Source organism: Spermophilus citellus (assembly GCF_964194105.1).
Source record: "Spermophilus citellus genome assembly, chromosome: 6".
Classification (NCBI taxonomy): domain Eukaryota; kingdom Metazoa; phylum Chordata; class Mammalia; order Rodentia; family Sciuridae; genus Spermophilus; species Spermophilus citellus.
Genome location: NC_138187.1, coordinates 21,815,630 through 21,840,645, shown reverse-complemented (window position 1 = coordinate 21,840,645; position 25,016 = coordinate 21,815,630). Strand labels below are relative to the sequence as shown.

The 25,016-nt window shown below is 47.8% G+C and overlaps 1 protein-coding gene across 4 annotated transcripts; it reads right to left on the bottom strand.

Annotated features, from left to right (window-relative positions):
• Positions 1-12,728: 12,728 nt before the first annotated feature.
• FBRS (fibrosin) lies at positions 12,729-24,665 on the bottom strand. 4 transcript variants are annotated; one of them, XM_081299294.1, is made up of 18 exons: positions 23,118-24,664; positions 22,652-22,831; positions 21,872-21,907; positions 21,747-21,776; positions 20,638-20,686; positions 20,249-20,549; positions 18,572-18,873; positions 18,161-18,366; positions 18,000-18,044; positions 17,681-17,776; positions 17,375-17,443; positions 16,435-16,464; positions 15,983-16,054; positions 15,524-15,641; positions 15,340-15,420; positions 14,313-14,396; positions 13,965-14,172; positions 12,729-13,864 (listed from the first exon to the last, which is right to left on the bottom strand). In XM_081299294.1, exons 1-18 carry the CDS (start codon positions 23,565-23,567, stop codon positions 13,282-13,284), a joined length of 2,940 nt encoding a protein of 979 aa, XP_081155420.1. In that variant the 5' UTR covers positions 23,568-24,664; the 3' UTR covers positions 12,729-13,281. The 4 variants fall into 4 exon arrangements, with proteins under 4 accessions (XP_081155420.1, XP_081155422.1, XP_081155421.1 ...); XM_081299296.1 differs by having other exon boundaries at positions 13,965-14,106; XM_081299295.1 differs by having other exon boundaries at positions 22,652-22,828.
• Between the last annotated feature and the right edge of the window lie 351 nt (positions 24,666-25,016).

The following is a 25,016-nucleotide window of genomic DNA, read 5'->3' as shown; positions in this document are numbered from 1 at the left end:
GGCCCGAGTTCGATCCTCAGCACCACATATCAACAAAGATGTTGTGTCCGCCGAGAACTAAAAAATAAATATTAAAAATTCTCTCTCTCTCTCTCTCTCTCTCTCACTCACTCTCTCTCCTCTCTCACTCTCTCTTAAAAAAAAAAAATTGGTAAATTCCTTTCCCTAGCAGCAATACATAGTCTTTGTCACTACCACTTTATAACAATTCTAATAGAGCAAGTCTTTTTATTTTTCTTTAAAATTATCTTTCTGTTCTTTACCTCTTCTTTTATGTTTTTTTAAATATTTATTCTTTAATTTTAGGTGGACACAGTATCTTTATTTTACATTTATGTGGTGCTGAGGATCGAACCCAGTGCCTCATGCATGCTAGGCGAGCACTCTACCACTGAGCCCCAGCCCCAGCCCCGCTTTACATTTTCTTAATCAGCTTGGCGAATTTCACAAAAAAACGTGGTGTGATTTTTTTTTTTTTTTTAGCATTGCATTTTTTCTTACAGATCAGTTTGGAGAGAATCTATATTTTTTACAATAATGGCGTGTCTCCCTATGCAGGAACATGAGACATCACATTTACTTATTTTTTAAAAAATATTTATTCTTAAGCTTTAGGTGGATACAATATCTTTATTTTACATTTATGTGGTGCTGAGGATCGAACCCGGTGCCTTGTGCATTCTAGGCGAGCGCTCTACCACTGAACCACAACCCCAGCCCACATTTACTTATTAATAATAATAATTTTTTAATATTTATTTATTTATTTATTTTGGTTTTAGGTGGACACAATATCTTTATTTTATTCTTATGTGGTGCTGAGAATTGAACTCAGTGCCTCACGCATGCTAGGCGAGTGCACTACCACTTGAGCCACATCCCCAGCGCTATTAATAATAATTCTTTAAGATAATTCGAGATCTGTACACTGGGATCTACCTCATTTGTTTTGTTTTGTTGTTTGTTTACTTGCTTGCTTTTGGTGCTAGGGATTTAGTCCAGGAGTGATTTACTACTGAGCTCTTTTCATTTTTGTTTTTATTTATTTGGTGCCAGAGACTGAACTCTGGGCCACTTACCCACTGGGCCATATTCCCAGCCCTTTTTTGTATTTTTAATTTTCAGACAGGGTCTCGCTAAATTATTTAGGGCCTCATTAAATTGCTGAGTCTGGCCTTGAATTTGAAATCCTCCTTTCTTAGCTCCCAAGTTGCTAGGATTGCAGGTATACGCCATGATGCCCAGTTGTACTCTGAATTCGCATTTTTAGAGGTCATACTAGTCTATTGTGTGAATTTATCAAAACTTTTTTTTTTGTAGTTCTGGATATTGAACCCAGGACTTTGTGCATGTTAGGCAGGCATTCTAACACTGAGCTACATACGTCCCCCGCTTTTTTTGTTTGTTTGTTTAAATTGACATCTGGCATGCTGGTGAACACCTATAATTCCAATGACTCAGGAGGCTGAGGCAGGAGGACTGCAAGTTCGAGGTCCTAAGCAATTTACTGAGACCCTAAGCAACTTAGTGAGATCCTGCCTCAAAATAAAAGGGTTAGGATGTAGTTCAGTGGTTAAAGATATATTTAATTGATGCCTTATTTTGAACACGTGAGTCATTTCCATTCTCTAGATTTTCAAACAAGATTTCAGTGGAGACCCTGGTAGTGAATATCTTCACACACATGGAAAAACTCTGTGTGTGTTTTAGCTATTCTTTATTTAATTGGCCTGTTCCACACCTAGCAGGGTGGCTCTAGTCATTCTCGGGTCTTATTCCACACCTCATTCCTTCCTCCTGTCTTCCCCAGGAAACTGGCAGTAGCTCTGTGATCACCAGTGTGTGGGCTCAGAATCTAAGGGGATCTACAATTGCCTGTCCTCAGGTACTGGTGGGGTGAGGAGATTTGGGGAAAAAATAAACTGATTTTCTTTTCTTTCTTTTCTTTCTTTTTTTTTTAAGAGAGAGTGAGAGTGAGAGAGAGAGAGAGAGAGTTTTAATATTTATTTATTTATTTATTTATTTATTTTTTAGTATTCGGGGGACAAAACATCCCTGTTTGTATGTGGTGCTGAGGATCGAACCCCGGCCGCTCGCATGCCAGGAGAGTGCGCCACAGCTTGAACCACATCCCCAGCCCTAAACTGATTTACTTAAGGAAGAAAATTTGGTTCTAGCAAATGCCAAGCTATTTATACATTCACCAAAGCCTCTAGAGGTTAGCATCCTACCTCCCCATTTTTCCTGCATTAACCTGAAAAGTGGTGAGTTTGAGTAACGGAATCTACTTCATTTAAAGATGGTTGGTCCAATCTGTGCTCTCCCAGCAGGTTTCGGGAAGTGTTTTTTCTTTTCTTCTTTTTGGTGCTGGGGATTGGGCCTGGCACCTGTTTTACAAGCCCTGAGCCGCGGAGCTAGGGAGCTATGTCCACAACCTCTGGGAAGTGTTTAAGGACTAGTGAAGGTGTATATATTGATAAAAATTTGTTAACTTATTTCTCTCCTTTCAGAGTTTTAAACATTTCCATTGTATACTTCAACAGGGTCATTGTTTTGTTAATGGAGGTCCACATTCATCTGCATCACTGAGAGCTTCTGAAGCTCACTTACAGTGGGGTTGAGAAGAGAGAAGCTGGTATTAGGGAAAGACAGACCAGAGTTCAGTCTCATCTGGGAACCTAACAGAAGGCTTGACACTTTGTTCCAGAATGTTAGCAGTTGTTGTTATTTAAAATATTTACATAATAATAACCCAAATAGCTGCTATTTCTTGGATATTTACTATGATCTAAGCGCCTTAGTAGTCTATTTTTTTACTTTTATTTTTTGCTACTGAGGTTGAACCCAGGGGCATGTACCACTGAGTTAGTTGCATTCCCACAGTCCCAGTCTTTTTTTTTTTTTTTTAGATAGAGTCTCACTAAATTGCCAACTTTGGCCTCAAGTATGTGATCCTCCTGCCTCAGCCTCCTGAGTAGCTGGGATTAGTTGTGCATCACCATATCTGGCTGACAGCAGCTTTCAATCCTCAAAGTCCTGTGAAGTTGAAGGCCTTGGCCTTGTTTCTTTTTGATATAAGTGGTTAACTCTCAGTCTGGGAGAGGTGATTAGTTTAATATCAAAAGACAACAAAGCCAGGATTCAAACTAGTACTTTGACCCTAAACAACTGCCCATCTTGAACTTTTCACTAAGTCTGCAAGAGCCCTTTTCACTTTTGAGCCTCAGTGTACTCATGTATAAAATGGGAATAGTTGTATCAGTCCTGCCTGCTTTGCTGTATCATTATGAGAACATTTTATTCTTTTTTGTTGCTGGGGTTCTGGAGCATGCTGAGCACATACTGTACCACTGAGTGTCCAAAGCCAAGTGTTACATTCTTTTTCTTTTTTAAGTTTTGCAGTACTGGGGATTTAACCCACAGGCATTCTGCCACTGAGCTGAAACCCCACCTATTATTATTATTGTTGTTGTTGTTGTTGTTGTTTTGAGACAGGGTGTCACAAAGTTCCCCAGGCTGGCCTGGAACTTGCAATCCTCCTGCCTCTGACTCTCGAATCTCTGAGATATTACAGGCATGTGCAATTGAGCCCTGCTCCTGCACCGCACATTAGCTGTCTAATGTAATTGGTAACAAACCATACTCTACACATAATTTTTTTCTTCTTTCATTCTTTGCAGTACTGGAGATGGAATCCAGGGCCTCTCCTGTGCTACACAAGGTCTCTCCTACTGACCTCAGATTATATGCAATTCTTTACCTTAATTTTTTTAACTAAATATAATCACATATAGCTTTTCCATATCTTCCACATCTGCAAATGCAGACACATCTCCTTTTTATCAACCCCCTGATGTTTAACCACTGACAGTTGTACCAGTTTATTTAGCAGATCCCTGTGGAGATACAATTAGGTTGTTTCCAGTCTTTGCGCTACGACCAGCAAGGTTCTGGGAGTATTCTTTTATTATCATTAGTGACAAAAATTTACATATCATAAAATGTACTTTTTGAGGGGTACAAGGAATTGAACTCAGGGCACTTAACCACTGAAGCACATCCCCAGCCCTTTTTTTTGTATTTTATTTAGAGACAGGGTATCACTGAATTGCTTAGGGCCTTGCTAAATTGCTGAGGCTGGTTTTGAACTTGAAATCTTCTTGCTTCAGTCTCCTGAGCCTCTGGGATTACAGGTAGCACTACTGCACCTGGCAAAATGTACCCTTTGAAGTATATAATCCTGGGCTGGGAATGTTGTGCAGTAACAGAGCTCTTGTCTAGCACATCAGAGGGCTTGGGTTCAATCACCAGCACTGCAAAATATAAAAAATAAGGTGTATAATTCAGTGATTTTTTTTTTTTTAGTGTATTCCAAACCTGTACAACTATTACCACCATCTAATTCTAAGAACATTTGGGAACACACATTTGAGTGGCCTTATGTGAACATGTCAGCAGGAAACCAAGACCTTTTTAAAGTTTTTCAATTTTTTCATTTTGTTTGTCTTGCAGTGCTGAGGATTGAATCAAGGGCCTCAGGCATGCTAATTGTATACTCTGCCACTGAGCTACACCTCCTACCCACTTGTCGTCTTTGTTCACTGCCAGGTTACTAACACAGACTCCAGAAGAATCTGGTGGCACATGGGGAGGCTGAGCCAGGAGGATCACAAGTTTGAGGCCAGCCTTGGCAACCTAGTGAGATTCTGTCTCAAAAAATAAAAAGGGCTGAGCATGTAGCTCGGTGGTAGAGTGTCCCTGAGCTCAATCCCCAGTACCAAAAAAATAAATAAAATAAAATACTAAAACACACTCTAATACACAGGAGATAACCAATAAATACTTGGGTTTTGTTAATGACTTAAATAAACAAGTAGCTTTCATTTAGGCACAAAACATAGATTGTAAAAATTCTAAAGGCCAGGATGGTGGAGGAGATGAGTAAGGAATAGGCAAAGGACCTAAAGAAAATTCACAGAAAACAAAAGCACAATTGATTTATCCTTTTTTACATTTTTTAAGTGTAGATGGACACAATATCTTTATTTTGTTCATTTATCTTTATGTGGTGCTGAGGATTGAACCCAGTACCTCACATGTTCGAGGCAAGCACTCTGCCACTGAGCCACAATCCCTGCCCACACAATTGATTTTTAAATATATGAAAGATGTTCAACTTCACTCATAATTTTTAGAAATGCAAATTAAAACTTCTGCAAGTACCACTTTTCACCCATTAAATTAGCAAAGACCAAAAATCTTGTTTTTTCTCCCTGTTAGCAAGAGCATGGGGAAACAGGACCTCTTGGGATTGTTGCTGAGAGTCAAGATGAGTAAAGTTTTGTGGAGGACAAATTGGCAACATCTTCCTAAATTAGTAAAAGTTGTGGAGGACAAATTGGCAACATCTACCTAACTTCTGAAAGCATATACTATTTGACTCTGCAATTTCTTCTAGAAATCTATCCTGAAGATGTATTTGCTCAAGTGTGCAATGTAGGTATTCACTGAAGCACTCCTTGTTCTAGAAAAAGAACAGAAAGAATGTAGATGCTATTGACGGACACTGGTTACATATATTATTGTATAGTCTTGCAGTGGCACACTATACAGAGGTTAAAAAGGAAGAAGATTTCTATGTGCTGAAATGGAACATGGAACAATCCCCAAGAAATAGCTATGCAGGAACTGTATGTACTACATGTAAACTTTTGTTTAAAAGAGGAAAGAATTCCTGGAGAAACAAACAAATCAATAAGGTGTCTGTAGGAAGGGGAAACTAACAAAGGAGGGTGTGATCAGGGAAAGGAAGGAAACTTTACATTTTTATAGGCTATGAATGTTGATTTTTTCTTGTTACTGGGGATTCAACGCAGGGTGCTTTTCCACTGAGCTACATTCCCACCTCTTTTTATTTTTTGTTAAAGAGAGAGAGGGGGGGGGGAGGGAGGGAGGGAGGGAGGGAGAATTTTTAATATTTATTTTTTAGTTCTCGGCAGACACAACATCTTTGTTGGTATGTGGTGCTGAGGATCAAACCCGGGCTGCACGCATGCCAGGCGAGCGCGCTACCGCTTGAGCCACATCCCCAGCCCCCCTTTTTATTCTTTATTTTGAGACAAGGTCTTCCTAATTTGCTTAAGGATTTACTAAATAGGAACTTGGGCTCCTCCTGCCTCAGTTTCCCCAGTCACTGAGATTATAGGTCTTCAGGACCTTGTCCTGCTGTGTTAATTACACTAGCTCTTATTTAAAAAAAATTTTTTTTTAGTTGTAGTTGGACCCAATACCTTTATTTGTTTATTTTTATGTGGTGCTGAGGATTGAACCCAGTGCTTCACATGTACTAGGCAAGAACTCATCACTGAGCCCCAACCCCAGCCCACTAGCTGTTATTTTTAAGTTAATATATATATATATATATATATATATATATATATATATATATATATGCATAAGACAAATTTCCAAAGATACAAAAGTACAAACAATAAAAGTATTGGTGCTACGGGCTGGGGCTCAGTGGTACAGCACTTGCCTAGCATGTGTGAGGAGGCACTGGGTTCGATTCTCAGCACCACATAAAAAAATAAATAAAGGTATTGTGTTCGACTATAACTATTATATATATATATATATGCTGGAGACAGCTGTGCCACACAAAGGGACATAGGCACAGGAGCTCCCCTCCCCGTTTTTTTGTACTGGAGATTGAACCCACGTGCCTCTACCATTGAGCTCCATCTCCAGTCCTTTTATTTTTTATTTGAGACATGGTCTTCCTAAATTGCTTAGGGACTTGTTTAATTGGTGAAGTTGTCCTCTAACTTGCAATTCTCCTGCCTCGGCCTCCTGGGATTACAGGCATGTGCCACTATGTCTGGCCACAGGAGCCAATTTAAAACTGTAAAAGCTGGGTTTGGCGACATAGGCCTACAATCTCACTGTCTAAGGTGGCTGAGGCAAGAGGATCACAATAAGTAAGCAAGGTTCTCAGCAACTTAGCAAGGCACTGACTCAAAATAAAAAATAAATTTAGTGGGGATGTAGCTCAGTGGTAAACTGTCACCTGTCGCTGGGTTCAATTCCCAGTATGCACATACATATATATACATATATAAATAAGTGAAATAATTTAGAACTTGAGAATAATAAAGTAGCACCATATTTTAGTCTCAATTGCAAAATAAATGTCCATGAGTCCATAGTAATATAAATAAATAATTGAGAGCTGGGTGTGTTGATGCATGCCTCTAATCCCAGTGACTCAGGAGGCTGAGGCAGGAAGATTGCAAGTTTGAGGCCAACCTCAGCAACTTAGTGAGATCCTGTCTAAAAATAAAAACTAAAAAGGGAGCTGGCATTGTGGCTCAGTGGTAGAGCACTTGTATCACACATTTGAGGCACTGGGTTTGAGCCTCAGCACCACATAAAAATAAATAAACCAAATAAAGATTTGTGTCTATTTACAACTAAAAATATTTAAAGAAAGAGCTGGGATGTGGTTCAATGGTTAAGAACCCCTGAGTTCAATCTCTAGTACCAAAATAAATAAACACTTAAATAACTGAATAAATAAATAAATGGGGGAGAAGAGATAAATCTTCCATGAAGTATTCTAAATGATCCATACTCTGCCCTCAATGAAGTAGAACGAGTGACTTTATTCCAAAGAATACAGCAAGAAAAGAGGGGGACTCTGACAAGCACTACCTGGGCCAGTTGATCAAGGTCAACATCAACAGCGATAAATCATCTTGATATGATGTGTTGTGATTAAAATGGCATTTTATTGTGTGATCAAGGATAACAATAACGTATCTAGAATTATTTTGAAGTTTTCACCATAAAGAAATGGTAAATGTTTGTGAATCTAAATATGCTTACCTGATTTAAATACTACCTAATGTATACATGTATAGAAACACCATGTTACTGCATTAATAAGTATAGTTGGGGTCTGTGGGTAGAGCTCAGTGGTAGAATATTTGCTGGGCATGTGAGAGGCCTTGGGATAAAATCTGTCAAGATTATCAAAAACAGGGCTGGGGTTGTGGCTCAGTGGCAGAGCACTTGCCTCGCACATGTGAAGCACTGGGTTCAATCTTCAGCACCATATAAAAATAAATAAACAAAATAAAGATATTGTGTCCATGTATAATTTTAAAAAATAATGTTAAAAAAAGATTATCGGCCTGGGGATGTAGCTCAGTTGGTAGAGTGCTTGCCTCACATGCATAAGGCCCTCGGGTTCAATCCTTAGCACCACACACACACACAAACACACACACACACATACACAAAAAAAAGAATATTAAAAACAAGGAGAGGGGCTGGGGTTGTGGCTCAGTGGTAATGCGCATGCCTAGCATGCGTGAGGCACGGGGTTTGATTCTCAGCACCACATACAAATAAATAAAATAAAGGTCCATCAACTACTAAATACACACACACACACACACACACACACACACACACACAAACAAGGAGAATCTGGGAGTCACAGTCAAGAGATGCCTAAGGAGACACACTGAATTTAATGTGGGATCTTGTAACAAAGGACATCAGGTGAAAACTAAGGAAACCTAAATAAAAAAAGGTCTTTAATAATAACACTGTACTGATTCATCAATTGTAACAATTATACCATAATAATGTGAGACTTTACTAACAGAGGAACCTAGAGTGTTATGTGGGGAACTCTCTGTACCATCTTGGTAATTTTTCTGTAGTTCTAAAACTGTTGTAAAAATAATAAGTCTCTGGGGAATGATATTGGCCAAATTATATTATACTGTTTGCATGTACAAATATTTAACAACAAATCCCATCATTATGTACAACTATAATGCACTAATAAAAATGTGGAAAGAAAAAAATAAATCTCTCTCCTCTGGACTCTCTAATTCATTTGAAATTGGGAAATTATTTCTAATGTTTTTTTCCTCAGTGCTAGGGATTGAACCTAGGGTCTCCTGCATGCTAGGCAAGTGTTCTACCACTGAGCTATACCCCAGCCTAGCTCTAATCTCTCAAACTACATACTGTCATGTATCAAATATTCACTGTGAACTAAGTTCTGTGCTAAGCACCCTTTATATGTAATATCCCATGTAACAATTACTGGGCCCTGGGCAGGGATCATCATTTCCCTTGTTTTCCTACCATGGCAACAGGCTGCATCTAGGCCATAGAGGTAGTAAGTGCTGGAAGCCAAACTTAAGCCCTGGTTCATCTGATGTCAAAGCCTCTTAGCTTGAGTTCTTCACTCACTCAAGCTCCTGGTTCTCATTCTGTGCTATGAGATGGATTCTGCCCACCTCAAGGCCAATTTTGAAAGATGTGCTTCCCACACAAACTGCATGTAGATCAGTGTTCTCCATTAAGACTCTCAAAACCTGCCTCTGAAAGTTTCTGATAGGAAAGGCATCACCCAGAATGATAGCAGTTCTTTGAACACCTACTCTGTGACCTACACTGGAAGTTTATTAACTTAAAAGAATCCATACACTGCTGGGAGAAACGATTAAAACTCTATCTTAAACTCACATACACTGATGATGGGAATGTTAAATTGTGTAGCCATTTCCAAAACCAGTTTGACAGTCCCTCCAAGTATTTTCTTTGTTGTTTCAGTGCTAGGGATTAAACCCCAGTCCTTGTGCATGCTAGGCAAGTATTCTACCAATGAGCTACACCCGCAGTCCTCAAAATATTAAAAGACTGAGTTAGCATATGACCTAGCAGTTCCACTCCTAGGTGCATACTAGAAAATTGAACATTTGTTCATATTAAGAAATTTTAAACGAATATTTATAACAACATTGCTCATAATATTCATAAGATAGAAACAATAGTCAGCCGCAGTGGCACAAGCAGCATTCCAGGAACTTGGGAGGGTGAGGCAGGAGGATTGAAAGCTGGAGGTCAGCCTCCGCAATTTAACTTGAGCCTTAGCAACTTAGCGAGACCCTGTCTAAAAATAATATATAAAAAGAGTAGTTCAGTAGTAAAGCACCCCTGAGTTCAATCCTCAGTACAAAAAAAAAAAAAAAGCAAAAACAAACACAAAACCTCCTAATCCCCACAAATGTCCATAAATTGAAAAATACACAAAATATGGTGTATCTATACTATAGAATAATATTTGGCAATAAAAGGGACAACCTAAAATGAAGATGAACTTTGAAATCATGATGCCAAGTTAATGAGGCCAGTTTGAAGACACTGGGTGAATTACATTGTGTGGTATATGAATTATATCTCCATTAAGTTGGTTTGAAAACTGTATTTTATGAATTAAAAGACAAAGCATAGATATGGTAGTTACACTGTTTAACATTACATAGCTAGTGGCACATACCTGCAATCTCAACGACTCAGGAGGCTGAGGCAGGAGGATGGCAAGTAGGAGGCCAACCTGGGAAATTTAGCAACACCCTGCCTCAAATCTTTAAAAAGGGTTGGGGATGTAGCTCTGTGGTAAACTGCCTTTGGCTTCCATCTCTAGTACCTGGGGTGGGGGTGGGGGGAAGATTACAGTTACTACATAGAGCTTGTTCAAGACAAAGTAATGCATTTACTAATAGCAGCCTATAGCAACTTTTTATTTTTCATTACTAGGAATTGAATCCAGGACTTCCCACAGGCTAGGCAAGCATTTTACCTCTGAGCTACTTCTCTAGCCCTTAATTCTTTGCCTTTTAGCCTCTTTAATAAATTTTCTTCATGCAGTGTCTGTTGCTCTTTTCACATAGCAGAATGTAAGCACCAGGAAGGCTGAGATTTGATGTGTTTGCCTCTGTATCGCCAGCCCCTAGTTCAGTGCCTGGCACAATGGACTGAGTCAGTAATGGTACAAAGAATAAAAGACAGTTTAGATGCTTAAATGAGGGAAGATGAAGATTTCTCACTTGGGTGCTGGTGACAAGAGACGGAAACAGAATGGGTAGGGAGACATCAAATGTAGGATATGACCCAGTTTGAGTTATCCAAGGCATGTGGGAGCGATACCTAGGTGAGGTTTGACATACAGGGGAAGAAAAGATTTCATTTAGAGTTCCACACTCAAATGGCTATGGGGTCAGGAGATAGCCTGGATAGTGATGGTGGTCTGCTCCAAGACAAGAGTGGACAGTGGCAATCTGGAGAGATCACACTCCATCTCAAAGAACCACCAAGAGAAAGCAGATCCATTCCCCTGTCAATAGATTTTCAGATTTTTCAGAAGCTGAAAACAAAGACTTTCATGTAAAAACCTGCTTACAAGCCATACCCCACCTTCTGGTCACCTGTTTCTGAATTCTGTAGGGGAAATCTTGGGTAATTTTGGTGGTGGTGGTAGAGAATAATGGATACATCTTCACTAAGGAAATGGTATACTTGGAACAAGCCTACCCATTTAATTCTAGGGGCTTGAAGAGCCAGTCTAGATAACAAGTATCTACTAAACTGAGCTAAGAACTACTTAATAGACTAATGCCAAATGCAAAATAGAAGTTGCCCAATAGTATGTTTCATGGATCAGTCCCATTTTCTAAAATACTGTAAGCATATAATTAAAAAAATGCCTAGAATGTTAACCTTGATAATTAACAGTGGTCATCTCTGACAGGTGGGGGTGATAGGACACTTTCTCTATGTGTTTGTGTTTGAACTGCTTTACAGTGACCGTGTACTGCTTACCAAAAACCAACAGTTTTGTAAAAATTATAGATCTTAAGACACTAACATTACTATGCACATAGATACATATGCAGGTACACAGGAACCTGAGAAATAGACAAGAAATGATTAACCGTGGCTACCATGGGGAAGGAGTGGATTTGAGAAAGGCTGGCATCAGGTAAAGAGGAAACTTGATCCTTTGTTCAATGTCTCTGTATAGTTTCAATCTTAAGTGAATTCCTAGGTTGTAGAAAAGTAATGCAAAAACTTCATTGTCCAACACTAACCCACCCACCCATCCAGAACCTGAACAACTCCCCCAGGTGGGGGGGTATCTGTCAGGAGATGGCCAGTATTGATCTCATCCCTCCCTTACAGCAAGAACATGTCCAACCCCCACCAAGCAACCCATACAGACTGAAAGAGGAGTCAGGGGGCCTCATTGTAACACTCATTTTTATATAAATATCCGCAAGTCATGTTACAGAATAAGCCCCACCTGGGGAAAAAGTCAACGTTATGGTTTTGTTAAAGTGAGCCCTGCCTTAGGTCGGGCCCCAGCCTGGAGGCGCCTCTGCTTTGGGAAGGCTGGGGCTGCTGCCATGAGGCTGCTGAAGAAGCTGCCTGTGTCGCCCACCCCTGGGCCAACCCCCTTCTTTGGTGTGTGGTACATGGTGACCTTCTCTGCCCCCCCTCCAGCCTGGGGCAGGGTTCTGGAGAACAGGGTTCTGTGGAGCAGGGCCCAGGAGTCCTGGGGGCACTTGGAAACTGGGAAAGAGAGGGACTGAGCCATTAAGAGGTGGAGTCTGGGCTTAGAGGTTGAGCCTTTTGGAGCTGGGGGCACAGAGTTAACAGGAACAAGTTGGGGGGAACCTGGGCTGTCAGCCAAGCAGGAAGGATTTTATCCTTCCCTCCAGCCTAGGTCCCTAGGTCCATTCCCCTGTTGGTCCACCTCCTGCTAGACCCCACATTCCCAGGGACAAGCCCTGGGTTCCTGCCTGTCCCCTCCCGGCTCTCCCCTACAAATCCCCCTTCCCCCACAGAGAGGCCAGAGGCTAGGAACACAGCACCAGTCTGAGGATTTAATTAACCAGGAAGGGGACTGTTGGGAGGGGTACCCCTGTAAAAATGTACAAAAGGTCTGGGGGGCTATGCGGGAAGGGGTAATATGTACATGGAACCCCCTTTCCTTTGGCCCCTCCTCTCCCAGCCCTAGAAGGGCATGAGGACTTGGGTGGTAGGTGAAGGGGAGGGGGGGCACTTTGGCCTCTGGCTTATGAGCCCTTGGGGAGGCAGGTCAAGGGCCTAGAGGCCCTTAAAGGGGGCAATGGTGCACCTCAGGAGGTCTGAGCCATGACCTCTGAAATGACCCCCAAACTCATGTACACACATACCTTGCTCTAGAGGCTTGTGACCTCTACACTCCCAGTGACCCCACACTCCATGATACTTAACCTCATGGGGGTTGGGGATTCTGCTCCCAGGTCCATGACCTCAGAAATGGCCATGAGGTCACGACCATTGCCCTCCAGCCCTGGCTTAAAACCTCAGCCCTAGGACCTTTTCAAAAGGAAAGGGTCGGGGGATAGAGCTTTGCCCCAGCCCCTCCCCCCCTCACCTGTCAGCCCGGGCTGGGCCAGGGGCTCTAGGTGGGGAACTGGGCCGGGGGGCGGGCACGAGCGGAGGTGGTGCCCCCAAAAGGGCTCCTGGTGGAGTTTTGCTGAGAAGGTGAGGGGTTCCCGGAGCCGCAGCAGGTGGTGGTGGTGGTGCCAAGCGGCTATATAGCAGGGGATGAGCAGGCTCTAGACCATAGAGGCGGGCAGCAGCCACCGCCCCTGGTCCAGTCAGCTCCTCACCCGCCTCATAGAAGCGGGGTGGCCTAGCAAGGCGTGGGGGCCCTGCCAACCAGGTTGACTCCAGGAAGCTCGCACAGCGCTCTGGTGGACTGGGGCCCAGAAAAGGGGGTGGCCGGGGCCTCTCGAACAGCAGGTGAAGGCCCTGTGGCCCAGTGGCTGCAGCGGCAGCAGCAGCGGCGGCGGCGGCGGCGGCGGCAGCGGCTGCAGCGGCAGCAGCCTCTTCCTTCCGCTCTTCCTTTACCCGCACAGATTCCTTGGCTGGCCGGGCCCCTTCCTCACCAGCCCGGGCCTTGGGAGTAGCAGGAGAAACGCGGAGCTGGGGCCGAGAGAAGGGGAGGTCCCTGGTGGGGGGCAGGCGTAGAGAAAGAGAATGAAGGTATCCACAGAGGCCAAGAGACTGGGGGGGGGGGGGGGAGCAGCAGTGGGGCTGGGGAGGCAGACCTGTCCTTCTCCTCCTTGGTGATAGAGGACTCCCTCCGCTCCACAGGCCGCTCCTTGTCTGAGCCTGGTGTCCGCGCGGCCTCAGGGGGCCGGACCCAGGCAGGAAAGGCCAGAGGACTGCGGTGTAGGCGGCCCCATGGGTCTGGGGGGGAAGCGAAGGCTGGTGGGGCCCCTGGGCTTTCTTTCTGGGCAAAGACGGCGCCGGAGTCTGGGCAGAGGGTGAAGTAGATAGAAAGTGACATGGGCCAACAGGGGAGGCCCCATGCAGGCATCCCCTCAGGCCCTGCCTGGGCATGCAACCTCAGTGATGCAGCCCCATCCACCCCACCCACCCTACCCAGCACTCACTGAATGTGGGGCTGCCCAGGCCTCCAAAGGCCCCGTTGGAGAGGGCAGCCAAGGAGGCGAAGCTTGTGGGACGCCCAAAAGGATCTGTGGGAGAAAAGGGGGATGGTCAGAGCATGGGGTAGCCAACTCTGAGCAGGTGTGAAGAACTGGCAGGGAAGAGGCAGGTCAGCAAGCTGGCCAGAGCCCTTAAGTTGCTTGTTTTAGCCACCATGTGCTGAGTATTTCCATGGTCCAGGCAAAGCACTGAACTTTGACATGAATCATGTCACTTAGCCTTACAACAAGCCCCATGAGGCAGTTTGGATCATTCTCACTTTTAAGATGATTCTTAAACAGGCTCAGAGAGGTGAAATGACTTGCCAATGGTCATCTAGTTGTGAGTGAAACCATCAACCTGGGGTCTCTCTGACACCAGAGGTCAAACCCTTCTCCCTTTCCCTTACACCACCTTAGCAGATCTCACCTCAGCAGCAAGCTATTCCCCTGCAGACTTCTCCCCACCTGACATGCAGAGCCGTTCCCAGCCTGACCCTAATTTCATGCCTATCACACAGCCATCAGAACAACTAGCCTATCCTCCCATGGGAACCTCACAGTTTCCCCAGCCAGGAATGCCTCTATGCCAACAGGCTCAAAGCCTTCTTGTTCCCCCACACCCAGGTAATCTCTCCCACAAAGCCTCCAAGTTCCTTAGGAGTCAGGGTCATGCTCTCCTCTAGGCCTACACAGCCTCCCTCCTCCACCCTCCTCTCCCAGGTGGCACGCTACCACCTACCACTGGTTACTTTAGAGATAGGGGTCTGAGCTGGCAGAAACTGAGAATCACCCTGGCCTTTCCTACCCCTTCCACAGATAAGAAAATCACAGTTTAGAGCGGGTAGTAGAGAAACTTGCCCAAGATCACAAAGCAAATGGAACCAGGTCTACCCCATTCTAACTGCCTCGAGTCTAATTTCCATCCCCAGCTCAAGAACACTTGGAAGTCGGAGACAAGGCCTGGGTTGCCCAACATGCCCTTGGCTCTTACCAATGTGGGTGCTGGGGCTCAGGAAGGGTCCGTGGGCCCCGGGAGCTGCCGTGAAAGGGTTGGCTGCAGCGTGGACGGCACCTGGGCAGAGAGGTGGGAGACTCTGATGAGGCTAAGTGGGTGCAAAGTGGGCCTCAGCTATAGTTGGGAAACTTCAGGCCATGAGAGGGCTGGCCAGACTCACCAGTCGCAGTGAAGAGGGAGGCCGGGTGGGAGAGCTCCTGCCCAGGGGGCAGGGCCCCATAGGGACCCGGAAGGCAGGGCAGGAGGTCGTTCCGAAAGTCAAGCTTGTGGGATTCACCCTGTGTGGGACACCGGGAAAGGGGCAGTGAGTGAGGAGCCACTTTGTGCTTTTTTTCTGTGTCTCTTAAGTCCCTGCTTCTTGCTCTCCCACCCTTATCTCCCCTCCAAGGGCTGGCTGGCACTAAGAGGGGACTTGGGTGTTAGCCCCTGCCTCTCTCAGAACCTTCTCTGACCATCCTTGTATTTAGCCAGAGAACACAGGTGCTAATTGCTCAGTAGTGACAGGATAGGAGAGAATGTTTCTGGTCAAGATTCTGCTGTACTTTGTTGAAAGTAGATGCCCATAGCTCAGGCCACCCCTGACTCTCAGATCCACTCCCCAGCCCTCCAGCCCCAGTACCTTCATCTTTTCCTGGTGTCTCAGGATCATGTAAGCCACGCGTACGTGCATGGCACACCACTTCCCTGGTTTCTGCCGCCCCAGGATGACCAAAGGCAAAGGGAAGGAAAGAATGTTCACTCATCACCCACTCCAAGCCTGGTCCTGGGCCCAGCCTTGCCACACAACATCCCCACTCATCATCCCTAAAATTGAGGGATGACTAGGTTCATTTTAAAGCCTAGGAAACTGAGGCTCAGAGAGAGAAACTGTCTTGCCCAAGGTCCCATGGCCAGTTACATCTGAGCTCAGGTCTGCAACTTCGAAGACCTTCACTTTCTACTCTTTCTTATCTGGCTGCCTCCACGTTTTAAGCTTCTCACTCTTTCCCGAATAGGACCCACCCACTCAGCCAAACAAGCTGACACACCAGCCCCCAGCCTCATGCAGCCTGAGGTCTTCACCAAACTCACCCTCAAAGGTGGCCGGAAATGGTCGGGGATCTGGGGATGGCAAAGGAGAGATTGGAGGCGATTCAGACCTGTTTACTGACCTGAGTGTCTCATCTCCATTGTACCCACTCACCCCCAGATACTTCCCTGAGATTCTATGCCTCTAACCTTTCCAGCCTTTGTCAAAACTCCTTTCCCATCTCTCCCACTCCAGGCATCTCTTCTCCAGCACCAAGTTCTGAACCTGGCCCCAGGGAGGTGCCCTTTTAGGCCACGTAGGGGGTGGCCTGAGCAGGAGGACAGATTTCTCAATCAGATAAGCTATCCTATTAACAGCTTTATGTAATGGGGGTCTGTTTAAGATTTATTTAGATTAAGACACCCTTTAAGAAGTTGATAAACATCTGGACTAATCTATCCTCTAAGAAACACATTCTATACTTTTCACAATGTTCCCAGAGCCATGGGTCTAAGCCTGCTACAAATGCCAAGGGGAAGAGACCGCTCTGGCTCCCCCAGCCACTTCACAAAGAGGAAGCTTATCTTAACTGTTTTATGGACAGGGCTTCCTGGTATGATGTCATTTGGGAAAAAATTAAAAAGTTCTGTGACTTAAATTTGAAAACCCCTACAAAAACCACTGTCCTTGGGCTGGGGTGTAGTTCAACAGTACAATACATGGGTGAAGCCCTGGGCTTGATCCCCAAGCACCACAAAAAACAAAACGAAAGAACAAAATAGTGTCCTGGTAATTATCTTATTCCTAGGACAATCTCAAGAAATTCCTATTCCTCATGTCTGGGAATTCCTGGTGTTTATATAAATCCTCTTTCCTTAAACACCCAAGAACACCCCGATCATGTATTAAAGAGAAAAAGCCAGTGGTTCACTCTTAAGACAACCCTGCTCTCCCGTTAACACACGTTCTAGCTCCCCCAGGACCTGCCCTGGCCCCCCTCACCTGTGTCCCCTTCTGGGGGAGCCCGCTCGGCACTGGCCCCAGTCGTGGTGGCAGCTCAGGGTTCGTGCTCTGGGAAAGGGGAGTGGAGGGATCAGACTGGAGAGCTGGCACCAAGCATACAAGGAGTCTAGAACCAAGCTAGGGTATGGGACAGCAAAGGAGCATGGCTGTGCAAAAACCTGGGTCCAGAAGGGAGGACAGGAGTCTAGGCATGGTTTTGGGAAGTGGGAAAAAGGTATGTGGATCCAGGGAGTCTAGGTTTGTAAAGGACAGAAGGTGGCAACAGTGTCTAGATTGGGAGCTCACCTTGGGCTGGAAGGCCCCCTGCAGGGAGCCAAAGGAGACAGCCGGCGGGAGGCCCGGAGGTAGCCCGGGCACTGCGGGAGGGAAGGCCGTGTACGGCTGTGGAGAGAAGGGGACTAGTCCAAGCAGGGAGTGGAGGTGCAGCCCAGGTCTGGTCTGCCCATCAGTCCTCTGGCCTCCACCCTAAACCCTCCAGGAAGATTTCCCAGGTTCAAGACTCTTGCTTTTGGGGCTGGAGACTGGACCTGAACAGTCAGGGCCACACGTAGTGATGCATTCATGCCCACACCACACACACACACACACACACACACACACTCACATTATGTCGGAAAAGGCCTTCCATCTTTCCTGGGTATTTCTCAAACTAGGGAAGAGAAGGGAAGAGTAAGCTGCCAGCCAGGGACCCAGGGCCTTCCCCTGGAAGCCGCACCCTCCCGCCAGGTCTCTGAGCTTCATCGACTGGCCCAATGAGGAGCTCACCATGTGGGGGCCGTGGGGTGGCAGCAGGCCCGGGGGATAAGGGGTGAAGTGCTGGTGGGTGTGCTGGTGGGTGTGCTGGTGCTGGTGGTTGTGCTGGTGGAACTGGAAGGCCAGGGGCCGGGCCGAGCCCCCTGCCCCCACCACCTCAGGGCCACCCTGGGCATTCAGGTAGCGAGAGTTCAGGTCCTGGCCGATCAGGTCCTGCTCTGTGGGAGGGGAGGGGTAGAAGGCTTTAACTTCTGTGGCCACCAAGTCAGCCTCCTTGGGCCCAAGTGACTGGCCTTCCCTCTGGCCTTGAGCCAGTCCCTCCTCAAGCCCTGCTGTCTGCTGAGGCCCAGATGCCCCAAAGCCAACTGGGCCCGAGCTTGGGGCCATGGCCCCCCCACCCCCCGGCCAGGACCCCAAACTCACCAGAAAGGGCGTTAGCGGCTGAGGCCCCAGGGTGCCCTGGCACCTGCAGCAGGGGTGGGGGAGGGGGCAGGGTGGGGCCAGGGGAGAACAAGGAGGGGTGGTGGGGTGGTGGGGGGGCCCGCAGCCCATGGGGGGGAAAGCCGTGGGTGGACAAAGGCAGGGGCAGTGAGGGCGTCGGGGGCCGGTGGGTGAGCTGCGCGGACGAGGAGGAGGCAGATGAGGAGGAAGAGGACGAAGAGGATGATGAGGGGGGAGGCTGAGCCACGGGAGGGGCCGGGGCCTTGGGGGGCGGCCGTGAAGAGCTGGGGAGAGAAGTGGGGAGATGAGTGAGGGGGTTGGGAGGTGCCAGCTCTGACGGGAGGGGGTCAGAAGCCTGGGTGATACCGTGACCCTGGTTCTCCAACACAGAAGATGGCAGAACCCGGCCCCCAGGAACTCCCCCAGGGAACCCATCCTCAGACTGAGGTGCCTCCCACTCCCGACAACCCCATCTTCTCCTTCTCTACGTCTCTTCTTCCACAGAGCTGCCACTGCCATATCCAGCCATATGACTTTCCCTTTTCTGACTCAACTACAGCACAAAACAGATCACTCATTTTGACGCTTAATTACAACAGGCCACCTGGGTTCCCACCCTAACATAGTGGAAGCAGCACCATGTTGGCCTGTCCTGGGATTCAGGAGACCTGAATTCTAGGCCCATCTTGCCATGAACACCCTGGGTGACCTTGAGCAAGTCACTGCCCCTCTCTGAGCCTTAGTTTTCTCGATAATAACAACAATGATAATGATGATGACAACAACAGTTATAGCATCAATAACAAGAACGTCAATAATTCTTACCCTTTGGTGAGCACTTACTGCAGGCCAAGTGCTGGCACCTGCTTTATAAGCTAATACAAGTCTCCAAACATTTCACACCACCTTCCCAAAGTGTTGCCACAGCCACGCAACCATCTGTACTACACCACTTACTTCTTTCTATAGCTTAACTTTCTGTTTTAACCTCACCCTAAGCAATACCATGTGAAATCAAGGATTTGAGGTATTTTGCTAAAGCACATTAACAGCTATAATGACTACTTCGTAGTTTACTCAGGTTAAGATCTGTCATCATTCCACATCCCCACTTATGAGTGTACACACTTTGGGAAACACTGCATTCACTCAGAATCAACAGCTTTAGGATGAAGGTACCATTATTATTTCATTTCCCAGAAAAAAAGGAAATTGAGGCTCAGAGGGGTTAAATGACTTGTCAAAAATCACACAGCCAATAAGCGGCAGAGCAATAATTTCAATTCAGGTCTGACTGACACCAAAGCCAGCACTCTTTATCATCATGTCAGCATTTCCCAAAGTATGTTCCAAAGAACACACTATTCCTAGCAGATATGCCTTATGAAAAGTTCTTACCAGTTAAAAAAAAAAAAAAAAAAAATGGGTAACAGATCAAACTGGATTACCCTGCACATAAATATATAAAGGTCTCATATAAGTCCTGCAGTAATCTCTTTAAAATTTACTTCACCGAGTGTCTCAAACTTTTCAGCCTCAGAATCCTTTTTCAAGTCACACCCACAGGTATCATCCCATGTCCCAGTTACAGAGTGCCAAGGGTTGGCGCCAAAATATCCATGCCTATCCAAGATCACAGCAAACCCTTGGACTACTCACCTGCCAGTGCTGAGGTCCAGGCTGCTGCCATAGGGAGAAGTGCGGAGGCCGAAGGGCGAGACCCGAAGCTGCAGCTGGGGTTGGGGTGGGGGTGGCAGACTGGGGGTGGCCGGCAAGGGTGCTGGGGGTGAGACAGGAGGCCGAGGGGCTGGTGGAGGCGGTGGTTCCTTTGGGGGGAAAGGCACTAGCAGCGGGTCGGGCCCTGGGGGCTGCTCCTGGCTCCGCTCCAGGCCCGACACTTTAGGGACCACGGAGAGTTTTGCTTCACAGTTCCCATTGAAGGCTCCGTGGGGGCCCGAGGCTGTGAGGGCAGGATGGCAGACATGCTTAGTAGAGGCTCATGCTCACCCGATCTCCCTCCCTTGCTTCCATCCCACCCTTGTACCAACCTTTGCTGGTTGAGACAGTAAAGGATGGGTCAAGGTCATCATCGGAGACCTAGGGAAGAAGTAGAAGGAGAGAATTAAGTTGTAGGTGGTCCAGGCCTCCACCTAGGAAACGACAACAGCCTCTGGAGACTGCCAGAAACAGGTGATAATAGCAAGTTTACTCCATCAGCTTAGCTGAGATCCACTGTATTGTGGGTACTAGGGGGCCTAAGCTTGGAGAAAGAAGTAAATTGCTGAGCCTGAGAATCTGCTAGGCAAGGAGAACTGAATCAAGGCAGTACTGAAATGTCAGAAAAACAGGAAATCAAAGCAAAAATGTCAGATATCACTACTGCTGGCCCCCAGGACAACCTGATTTATAGATTGTTTGGTCCACTACCATTAGCGAAAGTCTTTTAACTAACTGAGAAGATTTTGAAACCTGGAGACTCCTCATTAAGAACCCAGACTCAGGTTTTCTTGTCCCCATTCTCATGTGGCAATAGTTTGCTAGAAATGGATAGTGGCCATCCCCTTAAAATGGACAACAACTCCCTGCACCACAGTCCCTGTCCAGTCAACTTCTGAAGGAAAACAAGGCATACATCAGGAAATGCAAATTTCACTACTTTTAGGAGTAGTTACACAGTTGTGTACAGTACTACCTGCCAGGACATGTTACTACACGTCAAGCAAATCAACTCTAATCGTAAACTAAAATACCTCTAAAAGAGAAGTTCCTACACTGTTTACAATGGTTTAGTGTCCTTACTGCCATGATAAACATCTCGGCTCAGACTCTCATCCATGAAACTCAAATTGTAAGAGGTGACTAATGGCCAGTGGGAAAGACCACCTGTGTTCCAGTCATTCTGAATGTCCATGAACCAGTGGTAGCTCCAAGAGGTTTAGAAAGGATGGCTCACCAAGACATGGACCTTCTTTCTCTGGTTAGCTGGCCACTTGCCCTCCCAAGTCCCCCATTTTTCTCCCAAAAGACCAATCCAGGCTCAACCTAACCCATGTTCCCCACTCAAGATGAGGCTGTGTGCTGTATGTAGGCCTTTAAGCTGCAGTCCATCTTCCAAGCTGGGGACTCTGCCTGCCCAGCAAGTTCTAACTCCACTCACCCTCTCATCCAGATCACTTTCCGCATCACACTGGGGAGAAGGAAAAGAGAATGGTGTCAGGACAGGGAAGAGAAATGAGGCCCAAAGGGTGGGGGGAGGAGCCAGGACAGGTAGATAGCACTTACTATGTATCCAGCTTCCAGAGAGTGACGGGAGAAGGCCTGAGAAAGACCAGAGTCCAGAGGTAAGGGAAGCTGACTGGCCAGGCAACTGGATAAAGTCTCAACTCCCGGCAAGGCACTCAAGGTCTCTCATGATCTATTTTCAACCTCTTTTTGTAGCTGCTTCTCTGGCTAGTGCCCATCCCCATTCTCCTGTCATTTTCTAAATACACCAGGTTCTTACATTTATGCATGTTGACCCCAAACAACTTTTCTCCATTTCTCCTCTTAGCAAACTTCTGACTACTTCAGGGCCTGACTAAGTCATCCTAGGGGGCTTTCCCTAACCACAACCCTCCTCCCATCCCCCAGACAGAAAGAGTGGTTTCCTCATGTGGGTTTCTGCAGCATCGCTTCCATACCTCTTCCAGATCTGGCCTTGTATAGCTTTCCTCAAGCTTAATTCTAGGTATTTAATTGCCGACGCTTTTCTTTCCTACCACCACCTCAAGGGTCCACATGTAATTTATGATTCAAACAAGTTCCTTTGATTTGTCTCTTAAAATTATCAATGCATCTGAAACCAATGTAGAACCAAACAAAAGCAGGTGAGTCTGACTGTAGACAAATCTTGGGTCAGACCTGGATAGGGGGAAGCTGGGGGTTCAAATCTGCTGTACCCTTTCCTCTTTGCCCTTAGAGTCTAAGGTTAGTGTTTAGGATGCACTGCTGACAGAAAACCAATCAATGTTAAAGACACTCTACCCAAAGAGTGTTAAAGGATGGGGATCTGGGACACCTCACCTCTTTCCTTCTCCGCTTATTGGGCCATTTTCGGGCCCGATCCCCAGGGGGCCGGCCAGGCTCCCGATCAGAGCTGTCCCCTGGCTCTCCAGTGGCCCCACTGGAGCCCCCCCTCTTCCGTTTCCCAGAATGCTTCAGCCGATGTTCCAGTCGCTCTGGGGGCTGAAGAGATGCATCCTTCTGTGGAGGAGGAGGTGGGACTGAAGTAGATGGAAAAAGAAAACCTCCCGACTTCTCTAGGGGTGACCAGGCCGCCAAAGTGCCTCTCAGGCCCAGTAACCTGGTTGGTCCCTGGAGACTAGCTCTACCTCCTCCCACCCAGGGTGGGGCAGAGCCTGGCCAGAGGAGCCGGTTGCTCTGGTTTGGGGTGCCAGCATTCCCCCCTCAACCCCACCCACTCTAGGCACTGTACCCTTCTCTCTTCCCTCTGAAACCCCCAAAGGTCCCCAACCCCAAAAGGCCCCACCTGCAAGGCCTCGAGGCTGGCGAAGCTAGCGATGGCGAAGCCATCGATCAAGTCCTCCTCCTCTTCTTCCTCCTCCTCAGGCTCCTCCTCGGCTTCCCCGTCGTCGGCGCCCCCCTCCTCCTCCTCCTCTTCCTCCTCCCCGCGGCTTCCCGAGCCGGCGGGCCGCTTTCGAGCTCGGGGTCGCGGGGGCCGAGGCCTAGGACGGGGCCGCCGCCGTCTCGGGCCTCCGGGTCGTTCTCCAGACGAAGCTGACGACCAGGGCCTGGTGGGCGGCGGGGGTGACGACGAGGACGAAGAACCGCGCGGGGCGGCTAACAAGGCCCGGGGCGCGTCGCCGCCTGGACCTCGGCGGCGCCGCTGCTCTCGGTCTCGGTCTCGTCGCGAGCAGCGCCTCCGTCGCCGCTCCCCCTCAGCTGCCCAGCCCGGGCCCGGGGCCGCGGCCGTCTCCATGGTGACGGCCCTCAGCGCCGCATCCGGAGGCGGCGGGGCTTGAAGCGGCCTGTCGCCAGGCCCGGGGTCGCAGGCGCGGCGCTGGCGGCTGCACAGGGACGAGAGGGCCACGGCTTCCCCCTTTAAAGCAGGATCTGCTGGCCCCGAGCTTGCCCCAAGGCCAAGGCCCCGAGAGCCGGCGCCGCCCCCGGGGCGACAAGCCCGAGGGCCCCCCCTGTGGGGCCGACTGGGCCGAGAAGGCGAAACGAGTGGCCGTCCCTTTAAGGTGAGGCCTTAAGTTGTCCAGCCCCCGGCCCCTTTAAGACGACCCAACACTGTCCGGCTGGCCTACTGCGGTGGCCGCCCCCTGCCAGGGGTCGAGGCAAGTCTCCCCGAGGAAGAGGAAGGGCCGCCCCTTTAAAAGGGGCCGAAAGCTCGACCCGAAGCGCAGACCTCCCCTTTAAAAGTGTCTTAAGTCCTCCGGCTAAAAGAGGCCACCCCTTTAAGGAGTCCAGGGTCCTTCACACAGCAGGCCCTCCCTTTAAGGGATCAGGAGTTTGTTTCTAGTCCTCCACAAACGGCCACTTCCCCTTTAAGCTGAATTTAAAGGACTTCTTGCGTAGGAGGAGGTAAGGGTGGGAAATCCCACTCGCCCCAATTCTTCCAACAGCACAATTCTCAATTTGTCAGCTTCTGTTCGACGTTTCCCCTTTAAGGCTGGCGTTGGAGTCTGCCGAGTTCGGTGGCCACCCCTTTAAGGAGATTTAAAGGGGCCTCCTCCAGGCCCTGCTCCTCCAGCCTCCGCCTCCGGTCGCCATGAAAGGTGCGAGGGGGGGGGCGGGGCCGCGGGGCCAGCCCTCCAAAGTCCCGGATGTGAGGCACCGGTGACGGGTAGAGCTTCTCTGTCCGCCGACATAAAAGTCTCTTCCTCCTTTCCTCCGTCTCTGTCTGATTTGTGCCTTAGGAAATCCGGAACGGCCGTTGGGGAGCCAGGGAACTCCAGCCCACTCTCCCGTTGTCTCCTTTGGAGTCTTGGGCCTCTTCTCCGCCAGGACTTCCCTACCCCTCCTCCCTCTTCCTCCTCAGCCTACGCCTCCTTCCTCTCTCTGCCTCCTCCCACTCCCCGCCCCCTTCCCCTCACCCCCTACGGGCTCAGTAGTTGATAGGTTGGTAAGAATACGTCAAAGCGAAGGGCGGAGTTAAATTCCGGGGATAGGTAATATGTAACCGCCCTCAAATCTTGGATTGGGTTACGTCAGATTAACTCCGCCCTTCCTCGAGTCTTGTGACTCGACTGGTTAGAAGTAGGTGTTTGGGGCGGTCCCATAGGTGGCCCCGCCTCTTCCTGCTCTTCGTTTATTGGACGCTTTCTGACGGCGTCAAGGATAGGAGTTGAGATGCCGTGCCCGAGTTTAGAGGGCAGTTGGCCGCTGGGCGGCGCGTGGCTGAGGAAGGTGCGGTTCGACAACC

Excerpts from the sequence above, each read along its gene's own strand:
- FBRS (XM_081299294.1), bottom strand. The coding sequence starts at position 23,567 with ATGGAGACGGCCGCGGCCCCGGGCCCGGGCTGGGCAGCTGAGGGGGAG. Across the intron at positions 21,777-21,871 it reads CTCTGGAAGCTGGATACATA|TGTGATGCGGAAAGTGATCT; the intron begins GTAAGTGCTATC and ends CCTTCTCCCCAG. Across the intron at positions 16,465-17,374 it reads TCCCCCAGAAGGGGACACAG|ATCCCCGACCATTTCCGGCC; the intron begins GTGAGGGGGGCC and ends TGCCATCCCCAG.